Source organism: Lagopus muta, chromosome 4 (assembly GCF_023343835.1).
Source record: "Lagopus muta isolate bLagMut1 chromosome 4, bLagMut1 primary, whole genome shotgun sequence".
Taxonomy (NCBI): domain Eukaryota; kingdom Metazoa; phylum Chordata; class Aves; order Galliformes; family Phasianidae; genus Lagopus; species Lagopus muta.
In genome coordinates this window covers 13,964,704-13,977,815 of record NC_064436.1, presented here as the reverse complement: position 1 = coordinate 13,977,815, position 13,112 = coordinate 13,964,704, and the positions used below count along the sequence as shown (strand labels likewise).

At 41.5% G+C, this 13,112-nt stretch overlaps 1 protein-coding gene across 9 annotated transcripts in view; it reads left to right on the top strand.

Moving 5' to 3' along the window:
* Positions 1 to 13,112, top strand: part of SH3D19 (SH3 domain containing 19) — a 94,210-nt gene that overhangs the window by 12,185 nt on the left and 68,913 nt on the right. For 6 of the 9 annotated variants that reach the window (XM_048941528.1, XM_048941523.1, XM_048941527.1 and 3 more), the window contains one exon: positions 5,381 to 5,510. In XM_048941528.1, the coding sequence (XP_048797485.1) occupies positions 5,381 to 5,510 (130 nt within the window). Of the gene's footprint in view, positions 1 to 3,632; positions 3,850 to 4,270; positions 4,471 to 5,380; positions 5,511 to 5,749; positions 6,153 to 13,112 lie in introns of those variants that run through there. The other 3 variants (XM_048941522.1, XM_048941521.1, XM_048941529.1) reach the window with 2 other exon arrangements.

Sequence of the window (13,112 nt, the reverse complement as noted above, 5' to 3'; positions counted from 1 at the left end):
CTTTCCTACAAACTTGCATAATTTTTTCCCTTAACAGCTCCTGGCACTGAAATGCAAACTGTAGCAGAAAAGATGGACTCATATCCTGGGGCTAGTTTTCTGTTTTTTTAGGTGTTGTACTCACATGTATTATCATATTGGACACATCTTACATGATGCTGTTGCCAGGATACTTAGCACAACATCAATGCTCTCTACTAATAAGATTTGGTTATAGAGTAAACAATCATACTTAAAAGTATGAACTAAAAATGCATTTGGCCATGGTATCCTCTCTTTCTAGGAAGAATTCACCTCTCAAACAGCTCTTTCTCTTCTATATTTTCTCACTTCGTTTTACTTCATTTCCTCAATCTCTTTAATCACAGAGGTGGTATAATTAGATTTCATTAGTAATATAAGACAAGAAATACTGTTTGGTGATGTGTAGCAGAAATGCTGAGTCACAGCTTGAACCAGTGATTGAGCAGCTAGAGGAAGGCAGGGCCAACCCAGTGGAGCTCAGGTGCATGCAATGTACCTGAGTGAACAGAAGGGGGTGGAGGCCGGTCTGCCCCTTTGCAGACCTCATTTAAGAGTTGGTAGTGGAGGTAAGGGTTTTTTCTGCTGGAGATTCCTGTGTATCTGTGGCCTTCTGAAGGTAAGTTACTTGCTTTTGTTTTTTCCTTTGCATCTGTGCTTATACCTGTTGCTTTTGAGTGAAGTCTTTGCTTACTGTAGCTTAGGACTTTGCTACTCTGCTCTCTCTGCTGTGTTTTTCATCATGTTACTGTATTACAAGATGTTTGCTAATTAAAAAGATAGGAAAGTAAAGGGTACTTTTTGTCCAAGTTTAAAAAAAAAAAAAACAAACAGCTTAAGTAGTTAAAATTATTAGTAGAACTAATTCAAAAACAAGCAGCTCTGAGAACTCCTGAATAGTTTGTGTATTTGGTCACCTGTTTTATTTATTTTGTGGATTACCCTATGGTTTCTGATAACTTGCAATTATTAGATTCTTTCTATGCATGCAGAAGTCTTTTGGTTGTTGTTGTTCTTATACCAATCTCAGAATCCTTAGTTTCCTGTAGAGGTAATTTCAGTGTTTCTCTCAGAAAGGTTTTTATTCAAGGAAATCAATAATCTTCTATTTTTATCATCTTCACTTATCACAAAATCATCAATGTTTAGACTGTCATCCTGCTGATGTGATGGGAAGCACAAGTAGTTGTAACAACACAAAGAAGCCCAGCCTTATCTGGAGTCCTTTCAGGAAGCCTGCAGGCTCCTGATTGGTTTTTCTCCAGCTACCCGAGAATCCATTGGACCAGATGAACACAAATGGAGATCCAATTATCAGATCTCGACTCTCCACAGAGTCCATTTCCTATACTGGCTATATTGCCAGTGTTGCTCCTCTGTTGAGCAAGATCCTTGTTATTTTTACTCAGAACAAAAATAATGTTGTTGTGTCTAAAGGCTACGTTTTCTCTTTCGCAAGCTCTTCATCCTTCACATTTAAAAAAAAAAATCTCTAGTCTGCTTTCTTTTGTGGTCTGAGGTTTCTGTATCTCTGCCAAACACTGATAGATTCATTGCAGGCTTCAGCTGCTTTGCAGAATCTGAATAGACACTGAGGCTACATAGGCAGCTTCAATTAAGCAGCTCTATGGAGCTGATATTTTGTTGTTGAAAAACAGTGTCTATTTGCAGGGACACACAAAGCAGCAATTCCAAGGATGCAAATCAGGACAAAATACTTAAAAGATAATAACTATTAAGGCAACTAATTGTAAATGTTCTGCAGAGAATACAAAGACCCATTTACCCAGTTGCTTCCTTCTGCTGTTCCATTGTGAAATTCCAAGTATGCACATTACAGCATTAGTACATATGGCAAAGTAGAATCCCAGTGAGAAATTTCCAGATTCTAGCAGCTAAATTACAGACTTTGAGACAATAAGATTTCTTTTCTAGGAGAAGTATAGCTATGAAATACACAGAGGTCTTTTTATTCCTACGCATATACACACAGCAGAGATTCTCAGTGCAGTACAACAGTGTATTTTGTCTTTCATCTTGCTTCTAAGACACAAGGATATTGTACTTCATACAGGACTTAAGTGCAGGACACGTGGTGATGTGCTCTCTTTTTTTAACTTTTGGTGGTTTTTTCCCTATTTACTTTTTCTTCCTCTCCTTTGTTTTCTATTTATTTATTTTTTAATTGTCTACTGGTTTATTTGCTGAGAAGCAGAAGAGGAGCTTTTTCCTTCTGGAGAAAATTTCTTGTGTGACTTCAGTTTTTGCTGTGTTTGAAACTGTTAAGTTCAGTCCCCACCCCCATTTCCTTCTTCCCCTGGGTGTGGGAACCCGGCGGAACTTTTTTCTTGCGTTCCAATCTGAGCCAAATTATCACAAATTACTCTGTCTGGACTAAGCTATTATTAGATCAGCCAGTAACTCCAGCTGTTTTAGTTATTTCTACAACTGATTTTGATGCTTGTTTAAAACCCCAGAAGTACAGCTCTCTCCTTCAAGAACATACTTAACCAAGCATGGGGCTGTGTCACTGGGTCTGCTCAGGTGGAGCTACGCAGGAGCACTCTGTCAGAGCCCCATTTATCTCCTGAAGGCTTGTCTTCCCAATTACTTTGATTATTTGTACAGCTTTATCAAGTATCAAAATGCTGATGAAATGCTGCTTTGACAGAGTAATGCTGAAACTGTTCATCACCTGAGAACACCAGCATCAATGGATGTGAGGATCAGCTCGCACTCACAGTATGAATGAGTGTAGCTGGACAAGTGCTCACTAGAAAATAATTCCTTGTAAGAAACTAAGTTCTCTGTCTCTGTGCCCTTAGTCTTTGTGTATTAGCAGATAATGCTGTTAAGAGAAGTGAAGAGGATGAAAGTGTACTCTCCTGATCATAGTTACGTATTATCCCACACACACTTTTTCTACAGGCATGTAAAGCAAAAAAAAAAAAAAAAAAGTGCCTCCAAACTTTGAATACTTGTAGCATTTGCACACAGGCAGTGTGAATACACCGATGGACAACATGTCCTGAGGAGTTCTACCTAGTGGTAAGCTACCTCCTTTTGGAGGTAATGTACATTATCACATTGAGCTTTCTTGCAATAAGAAACAAGAAAAAAAAGAAAATCCTGGTGTAAGGGTCTTAAGCAGTGCTGCTTTAGATTTCTATTTTATTCGAATACTGGTTATTTTTACTTGTTTCCAGTGTTAGTGGCTGGAAATAGTTTCCAGTAGATTCTGGAAGTATGTTGGTTATTGCTACCTGAATCTTGTATCCACCTGTGAACTGTATCACAGTCTGATCTCTTCCATTCTAGTGAAATCTGTTCTGGGCCAGTTCCAGGCATTTCTTAATCACCTCTAGCTCTGAGGAGGAACTTCAATGCTTGCTGTCATTGCCCAGTGGCAGAGCTTGGTATATGGCCAAGCTGGCATTTCAGAGACCTCATTGTTCTGTATAATCTAAGTACAGGGCTTTCATTTCTAAGTAAGACTTTCTCTGGGCTTTTACAATTGTGTTTTGGGCATATTAGAAACAGTCCTCCCTGTTCTTACTACATTCATTACCCCTTTTCCATTGTGTCCATGTTTGTCTTCTATATAATTTTAGGCTCCCAGCTGTTGCTATGCATAGTGAAAATTCTAAGTCATGGCCTGAAGCAGTGATTGAGCAGGGCCAGCCCAGGGGAGCTCAGATATATGCAATGCACCTAAGTGAGCAGAGGGGTGGAACCAGCATCCATCCCTTCCCAGACCTCATTTAAGGGCTGGCAGTGGAGGCAAGGGAATCTCACTGGAGATCACTGTGTACCCGAGGCCTTCCAAGGGTAAGCAGCTTTTTTTTCTTTGCTTCTGTGTCCATGTCTGCTGCACTTGGGCTTGTCCTCACTTGCTGCAGCCTAGGACTTTGCTACCCTGCTGTTACTGCTATGTTTTCCATCATGTTATACTGCTACACTATGTTACTCTGTGGAGCTTCATATCTAGAAACCTGCTTTGACTGTGATGCAGATCTGGCTATCTGGTTTTATTGCTCTTTGTTACTTTGTGGGTAGTGGTATTTAGGCACTGAAAACAGGTGTAGCATTATTGCTCTACAGCAGAGAACTAGAGTACAAACAACACATCCTGTTTGTTTTATGTGAGATTCTTGTCTCATACATGTTCCAGTGACTTTACTCCCTTCCGGTGTTCCTCACACTTTTCCGTGTTAGAACTGCTTTTTTTTTTTTTTTTTTTTCTTCTTAGAGATAAGGCCTTCTGGTGAACCTCTTTAGAGTGTCTGTGGCAGAATTGCACCGTAGAGGAATTCCATACCCAGACTGGATCAATTGCAAGGCATTGATCTGGCATTGGAATTTGTGAGGTCTTTTAGCCAACACCCACTCCTCTCATGCAGAGCTCATCTGAAGCATGTGACTTTTGACAACACGTACTTGTGGTGACAGGTTTGACTTGTCTGTAATACACTCCTACTGTACATTCAGTTTTATGACTTGCCTTAGGTCCTTTTATAGCATGTGCTTAGTACTATTATGTCCCTTAAACACTAAATGCTTGGGGTGGGGGGTGGTGTTGGGGGGAGGGCAGGAAGGTAAAAACTCTTAACACTCAAGAACTGGAGCAGAAATAAAAGCACAGCCCATCTTTTGTTTTTATGTGTTACATACTTTTTCTTCCTGAATAGTACTTCATTCAGTGCATGGAGTCGATGGTGCTTAAGGAATAAACACAGTTATTGCTCAACATGGGGATTACTTAGTATTTTCTCGTCCTGCTCTAATGTACTGTCACACTTTTTTTTTTTACTGGCCATGATCCACCTGCTCCAAAGCTGAGTTTTACTTCCTCATATACTCTTTCCTCAGTAAGGTTCACTGTGGAGTCACTGGTAAAAAGCTTTATGAACTGGTGTTATGGTAACTTGTATTGCAAGATGGAACGATGTTATTTTGCTTCTAGATACAATTGGGGTGGCCCTGGAAAAAAAAAAAGCTGAAACTGTAACTGAGTTTCAAGTGTCCAACCTGCAGTGCAGCCAGATGTTGCATATCACTTTAGTACTGGAAGTGTGCACTTCATTGCTTCAAGTGCATCCATAAGACCACTTCTTAAGAGGTTTAAGAGAGCCCCTTGTGAACCTCATGCCAAAAACCGCATCCTCCAGCTTCTAAGTTGGAGCTTGCCGTTGTTTGAATGCCTTCCTTCACACAGCTCTAAGGTGATGGACCTCCCAGAGCCCAGATCAGCAGGGTTAGACTGCATTTCTTATCTCTATTTCTTTTCTTTTCGGGTTATTTTTTTTTTATTATTATTATTTTTTTTTTTGACATCTCCTATGCTTCTCTTCCTGTCCAGGTCTTCTCACGATGGAGCAGGACACCTGCCCCGACAGCACCCTGCATCTTGCAGGATGCCGGAGCCCTGCCGTGATGACACCTGCACCTCCACTAACTGCTCGAGTTCCCGGTTTGCCAGCTCCCTCGCAGTAAGCAGCCTTTTTGTCGTCTTACACTTGGCTTTTAAATGGAAGCAAGACCTCGACCGCACTCCCATCATCGTGTACTGCGGTGCCGCTCGGGACCCACGCAGGCCTGCCCGGCGCGATCCCGGCCCGCTGTAGCCGCGAGGTGCCCGGCGCGGCGCTGCCCGCCGGCGGCCGCAGGTTCCTCCCCTCGCTGTCTCCTCCGCCCCCTTTTGTAGTGGTGCCAGGCGGCCGTGGGGCTTCCTGCTGACGCCGAGCCGCGGATGGGCAGGAAGGGCAGCCGGCGTCTCCGCTGCCTTTCCTCCTCTCGCCGCCGCCGCCTCCTCCTCGGCAGCCGGCCGCCTCCTCGCCCCAGCTCGCCCCGCCGGCAGGAGCGCGACAGCTCGCGGGCAGGGCGCAGGTGCGAGGCAGGCCCGGCGGGGACGGGCTCGGGGACGAGCGGCCGCGCTGAGGGAGGGCGCCGGCCTCCCCCGCCGTCCTGGGAAGGGGCGGGAGGGCCCCCGGCCGGCTATGGTAGCCCCCGGCCTTTGAGCGGCGTCGGCCGCGCCCCCTTGCCGATGGCCGAAGCCTGGAGGTTGGAGGAGGACGAGGAGGAGCTGCGGGAGCTCGGCAGGAGGCACCGCCGGGCCCTGGGCTCGGCAGCAGGTGAGGAGCAGGCGAGGGTCTGGGGAAGGCGAGCCGCCGGGCTGCGGTGTCGGCCGTCTGAGGACCGCCAGGCCGAGCGGTCGGAGCCTCCCTACTGGAAGGACGCGTGGGCTCCCGGCTGTGAGTTGTGAGAGGATGGCCGGGGTGTTCCACGCTGAACAATAGATGCTTGAATACCTGGTGTCCCCTCAGTGACCAGCCCTTGCCTGGTTGGTGGGACTGGATTCCTACGTTAGGGTGGTTCGCATTAGCAGCTCTGAAGCATGCTGACCCAGTCGTTTTCAATAAAATGAATTCAGTAGGGGTACATCTGTACCTTGCCTTGTGTCAACTGAAAGCATGTGCTCTGAGGGTGGTGAAGTGTGCTCTGAGAGATTACTCTTCTAACCTAATGGTGACATAGATGTGTGTTGCCCACCAAGTGCATCCAAATATTTAACATACCGTGAGATAAAATGCGTGACTAATTCATCTTGTAAATCCTGGGGTGGAGGATCACCTAGATTCAAAAGTTGTCCGCGTGTAACTATTTCCGTGTGGGTAAGGATGGCAAGCCTTGGCAAACAGGAGGTAAGAACTTGTGTGTACAAGAAAGAGTGGAGACAGGAGGCTGGGAGCAAACTTCATAGTGACTTGACGGAAATCAGATTTCATTTGATGTGGTGAAATCCAGTGGGCCCTGTCAGCAGTTGAAGTGATTTCTTTAATTCAGTTCTCATTGTTAATTGACAAGCAATGCTTGTATCACATTTTCCATGATAACTAAATGGGTAAATGTGGCCTTTTTCCTCTTCTCTGTAAAATTTCCTCTAGATTGAATTGTTTTCATAAGGTTTGTTTCCAGGACAATTACCAGCTACTCTTCCTATTTCAAATTGGATTCCAAATATAGTGGTATTTAGTAATTATCATAGAACCTTAATAATTTAATAACTTGTACAATTCATGTGGTTTTGCTTCCTTTTGAGCAGCAGGAACATTCCCTTGTAGATGAGAAAAACATAGCAATTTGGGGGATCTTACTGCAGAGGAAAGCTTACAACATGCTTGTCCTGTGGCTCCCCACAGCCCAGCTGTGTGAGTGCATTCCTGGGCAGGTGCTAGATTCACAGCTGCCATTGTGGCTTGGCACATGCACAGCATTTTGCCTCATCGAGGGTAGGGTGCAAAACCAGCGTTGGTTCCTGTACAACTTCTTTAGTAGCAAAACATGAGCTGCTAGTTCTGGTGTCCTTTAAAGGTTTGTTTGGAGACTTATTGGTGGAAAACATTTCTTTCTGCTGTTCATATATATACATATATAATTCTAGTTTTTTCTTGTTGTGAAACAAAGCTTGTTCCTGGATTTTCTCTTGGGTGTAATGCTACTAATGAGTAGTAAATAGCACTTCTTCAGTTGTTAAATTTTCATTATTATTTTGTCCTAGCATCCCTCTCTAAAGCAGCCAGACACTGCCTACCTGACTTGTGTAAAGAATGTGTAAATGATGAATGTTCTGCTGTGGCTGTCGCTCCTCCCTTCCATCTGTTCTAAAGACTATGCATTGGAAAGCAGACGTAAAGCCTGCCAGCAGTGTTCTTAAGGCATCCGTGATAAATATCTTGTTAGGTGGATGAGTTTATTGTCCTTCCCTTGTTTGATGGTTTCTTGTACTGTAATCTACAAGCCTCTTGAAAATTGTATTTTTCGTGTATTATGTGCAGTTACTATAACAAAACGTTAGCGTAGTTCAGCACTGAATAACTTACTGAATGTTTTTACAGGGTTTGAAAGGAGCTGATGCATTTTAGCTGACTGTCAATCGAAGCATTTCAATCTGTTAAACTAACGGTGATGATGTGCAAGTTTAATTTCTGGTAGGTTCAGTGTATGCATGAGAGTAGGGGCAGTTGCTCACCTTTGCCCTGCACAAACAAGGCTTGTATGCAAAGCAAGAGGCAGTTGAAAGATGAAAGTTCGGAAATGCTTCAGTGTTATAAAACACTCATACATGAAATTAGCAGTGCTTTACTGGAGGACCAGAGTACAGGATGCCATTGAATGAAGGGCTGTTTGTCCAGGAAGTTAGTCGCAGTTGTGCTACTCTGGACACAAGAGGGTGAAGCAAACTAATCTAGCAGCTTGCTGTCAGGAGGATTCACGACTTCCTTGGACGTACACTTCTGCTCTCTCTGGGGTGACAAGCTCTGCTACTTGTCTGACCTGCTGGTGAGCCAAGTGTGCTTTTGTGGCAGCCTGGGCTGATTGCTCTGGTGGCTGTGGAGGCTGAGCTCTGAGTTCTAGTGTTCACTAGGACGTGCACCGACCTGTTTCAGTGCACTGGCCCAGCAGAAAGCTGTTTTTCGTCTCTTTGGTAGATGACGTTCTGCTGATTCAGCTTGCTGAAGTGGTTCTGTACAGAATCTGATGAATGTTGAAGCTGGCACAAAAGAGAGAGTGGGAACATGAGGCCTGAGGGAGGTAAGATTCTATGCCAGCCAGGAGTTAGTTTGGCTTGGATTGTTGAGAAAATATAGCTTGAGCTGTTGAAGATCTACTTGTGTTTTTCTTTTTTTCATGGATTAGATAGGGTGTTTGGATTTATTTTTGCTGGTTTAATAAGCTGAAGGATCTTGCTGAAGCAGTAGGCAAGTGTCAGCACTGATGTTAAAGTAGGGAATGGGTACTTGTAGATGTTGCTGGATGAGGTGGGATCAGAGCCTTGCTTGTCCATGACAGTTCATCTTAGATAGCTTAACTATGTTGTGTGATGGCCTATTTACACCATTGCATGTCATGCCGACAGGTGAGTTATCTCTGAATTCAAGAAAGCTTTTTTTGATTAGCATGTTCTGGAAAAACTGGAAGAAAACAGGAGCAAAGCACTTGAAGAATCATATTAATAGAACGGTTTTCTTTTTGAAAAAATGCTGGTTGTCTTGGTTTTATTTTTTTTACTGTTCAAGTAATAGGAAATAAAACTAGGATATATTCTTAAAAAAGAAACTACACAGATAAATGAGATGAAATTGCTCCTATGAGGAACTTTTTTAAACAATATAAATAAAATAATGTGATTCTTTATTCCCTTCTTTTGTTCCATATTTGGGCTGCATACATTCTTATTCAAGGAAGTTACAGAACATTCTAACAATCTTGAATTTCAACAGATTTTTTTTTAATTTAGAGTATTAGTATTCTTACTTAATTAAAAAAGTGCTGTGAATATTAAAAAAGAAAAACCAACTTAAGGTGTTCTATTCCTTTAGACTTATTTATCCAATTTAACTTTGGACTCTGTGGTATGCTTTCCTGTGTTGAGTAGCTTTGTATTTTGTGTGTACATAGTAAAATAAGTGCATTTCGTGGAGACCTTATAGTGAGTCCAGTAAATCTTAGTTATGAATTGCTTTGGTTAATTTTGTGTCTGTCCACTAAAGACTTGCCCTGTTAGGAGTGAGAGAAAATCTCAGTATTCTGGTGTTACCTGAAGCACATGTGAAATTTAAACTCATTTAGCATGTATGTCATTTCACTTTGAATTCTAGTCAGTGTTCCTACAAAAAGATGAATCTGTAATGGAGGTAGCAGATGTTTCTTTACTTCAAATAAGAAGAAAAATAGCCAAATGTAGAAGTCAGTAATAAAATTTAAGTTCATAATGAAGAGCTATTGTGATTTTTAATTTAATGTGCAGTTAAAACTACAGATGGCCAGTAGTACAGAAAGACATTAACCTAATTTAATATTATTCTGTTTTTATGGCAAATATTTGTCTGTGGTTTGCTCCTGCTCAGTGGCTATAAATTTTGGTATGCTGACTAAAATATCTGATGATTTTTTTTTCCTGTTTCTTCCCACAATTTGGGAGCGTTTTCTGGAACTTATCAGCTCTACTGGGCAAATTTAGGTTATGGGTGAAATTATCGTTTTTTGGTTGGTCAGTTGAATGGATGTTTTGGTTTTCAGCCAAAACAAGATCCAGTTAAGATGGATCAATTTTTTTATACTCCCACAACTCCCACATCATACTGGTGCTGACTTGTTTTGGAAGCTGAGAACAATGAGCTGTGTCAAATGTGACAAATTAAGGTTGAACATTGCCCCTCTCAACATGCTGAGAAATTAAGGCAGTATGTTGGTGGAGTGTGGCTGAAGAAATGCAGGGAACAGTACTTTGCAGGCATCAGGGACTTTTTTTTGCAGATAATATTTGCTACAAGAGTGTTGTAGTTGTTCCCAAATGACTTTATATGTGTTCAGTCTCCAGGATAAAAGAGTAAGGTCTGAGACTGTTCATGGAATTCAGCCTGTAACTGATTGAGTGATGATCTTCTTTAGGGTTCACTGGATCATAATATGAACAGCTTGGTCATAACAGCTCCCATGGGGTGCTGTGACCCTGGGGTAGAGAGAAAAATGTGATGCAGAGAAAGTGGCTGTAGAAGTTAGGTGTTGTATTACTATAAGCTTAACTAAACCTTACATTTATGAAGTGGAACAATCTGCTTCTGCTTACAGAAGTCAGGACTGGTCAACTGGGATCTTTGTCATCAGCATTCTTGTGTCCTTCAGTACTGATCTGGAAGTTGTTCCACTTTTCTGTAGTGAGAGTAACCAACTCAAAAGGGGAGAAGATAATAACAGATCAATTGTATTGAATGAATGCTAAGTATACCTGTAATCTGCTAGCCTGTCCGTGCGCACACAAGAAGCCCTTGAAAAGATTAGTTTTGTGAGCGTTTATTTAATCAGATGGATCACAAGTTGAAGAGGTGGAAATGTTGGTTGCCAGCTGGATTCAGAGCTCTTTTTCCTTGGGATTTGGTCTATTTTAGTTTTTGCAGTCCCAGTTCAGGCTCAAGGGCTTCCAGCTTTGTGATTGAGGCATCACACAGTAAAGCACTTAAAGAACACCAATAATGTAATGCTTATGTAATAATCTCATGCTAGAGCTAGTATGTTATATCAGGTAAGGATTACCTGATAAGGTTTTTGCTATAGCTTACTGAAGTTATTGCATGTTTCCCCTAAATTTATTGCTCTGCAAATCTGGTTTGGGGTTTGGTGGGTTAAGCGTAAGACTGTAAGTTTTTGTGAAGATAATAATGTAGCCTGTATGTGGAAATGCATTTTTTTTTTTTTAAATTCTAGTGTATTGTCAGTGGAAAAAAAAAAAAAGATCTTGAAGTTTGGGCGAGTGTCAACTGAACCAAAACAGAGGTTGTCTTCTGAAGAAACAACCCTTCCAAAAATAGATGTTACTATAAGGAAAATAACTGAATAATTGGTGATAGTTGGCAGGGTGTAATGTTTACCTAGCTAAGGAGACTGTATAATGACAAATAACAGTGAAGAGTTATGCGATGGAATGAACCTTCTTCTGCTAGATTACAGCCGAAGAGAAGCACAAAAATGAATCATTGCGTAAGGAGTGATGAGATTATAGCTGAACGGAACAACCCACTGAGTTATGATTGTCCAAAGACCATGCTATTTACTGCATGTTGTAATCAATCATTTCCTGTCAAGGTAACAAGTAATAAAACAGGATTGTTGCATAACGAAATGGTATTGATAGCGAAGGGCAGAGTGAGTCACAATGTCATGGTGAAAACCTGAGCAACTTGCCTAGCAGGAGGTGTCCCTGCCTGTGGCAGTTATAAGCTCCCTTCCAATCCAAGCCATTCTGTGATTCTTAATAAGCTTCTACCACATCAGTTTTTGCTTATGGATGAAACAGGCTTAATATTTTTAAATAACATTGTTAATTATTAACCTTTGGCAGTATAGCCTTGAGTTAAAATCTGGAAACAATGGAGAGGTGGTGTTGACGTTTTCTCTGTATCTGTGTATACATATATATATGTGTGTGTGTGTATATATATCTGTATCTATATCTGTAGTGCAATATGAATTTTTATTTTGAAAGCACTTAAAATCATTTGACGTTTATTCCATTGATGCTTATTATCTCTAGTTAAATACAGTGGTTTACATATAGTAGTGCGTAGTTGCTTTCTTGATTTTTTTTTTTTTTTAATTATTTTTATGTTTTTACTTTCTGTGACTTAAAGTAGCCACCGAATTGGGTGAAAGTTAGCTCTGAGGGTGGCCTTATCCAGCCTCTGAATTGGTGCAGGAATCTTGCTGAGACAGAATCCATCCCGCAAGGCTTTCTTTAACTATGTTGTGAACAGTATCTCCCAAAAAAGGATTTGCAACCTCTTCTAGTGCTGCACTACCTCCTAGCAAAGGAATTGCTTCGCATATTCATCCTCAACCACCGAAGCTTCATTTGTGTTTATTGCCTCTTGTTACACTGTCTGCTAATATCAGGAACAGCTTGGATTTTTGAGCTCTGTTACTGCCCTTCTAACAGTTGTATGCTGCTGTTAAGTAACTTGTTTGCCTGCTCTCTACTGGGCTGGAAAAACCTGGTCCTTTCAGTACTCTCACTGGTCAGTTCTGCTTCGCATATCCAGTGTTTTACAAAAACAGAGATGAAGCATCGGCTAAATTTTGCTCTTCACTTGAAAAACAACATGTACCAAAGTTACTGAAACATTCCAACTATGGATTTGAGAAGACATCGTATTATCTGTTTGTCTGTGGTTTATGCTTGGCAATCATCCTTCTCCGTAGTGAAGAATGAAAATAAGTTTTTAGGGCAAGCATAGATTTAGTGGATGATGGCATGTAGCAGGACATCTTCTTTTGTGTTCCCGATGCTTTATGAATTTTAAAGAACAGTATTTTATGGATATCACTGTCTTTAAGTTGATTATCTGATGTAGTGCTGTTATACTAACTGATTCAGGCGGAGTTGTAAATCGGCAGTTTTCTATGGTTCAGATGTGTTCTAAAAACATCGATTTGACATTTTGTCTTGATCTCAGGACACTTGAACAAGATTTAATAGAGTTCTAAATAAGATGCTTCAAAGATGAACTTGATTTGTCTGTGATTTCTTTTGCACA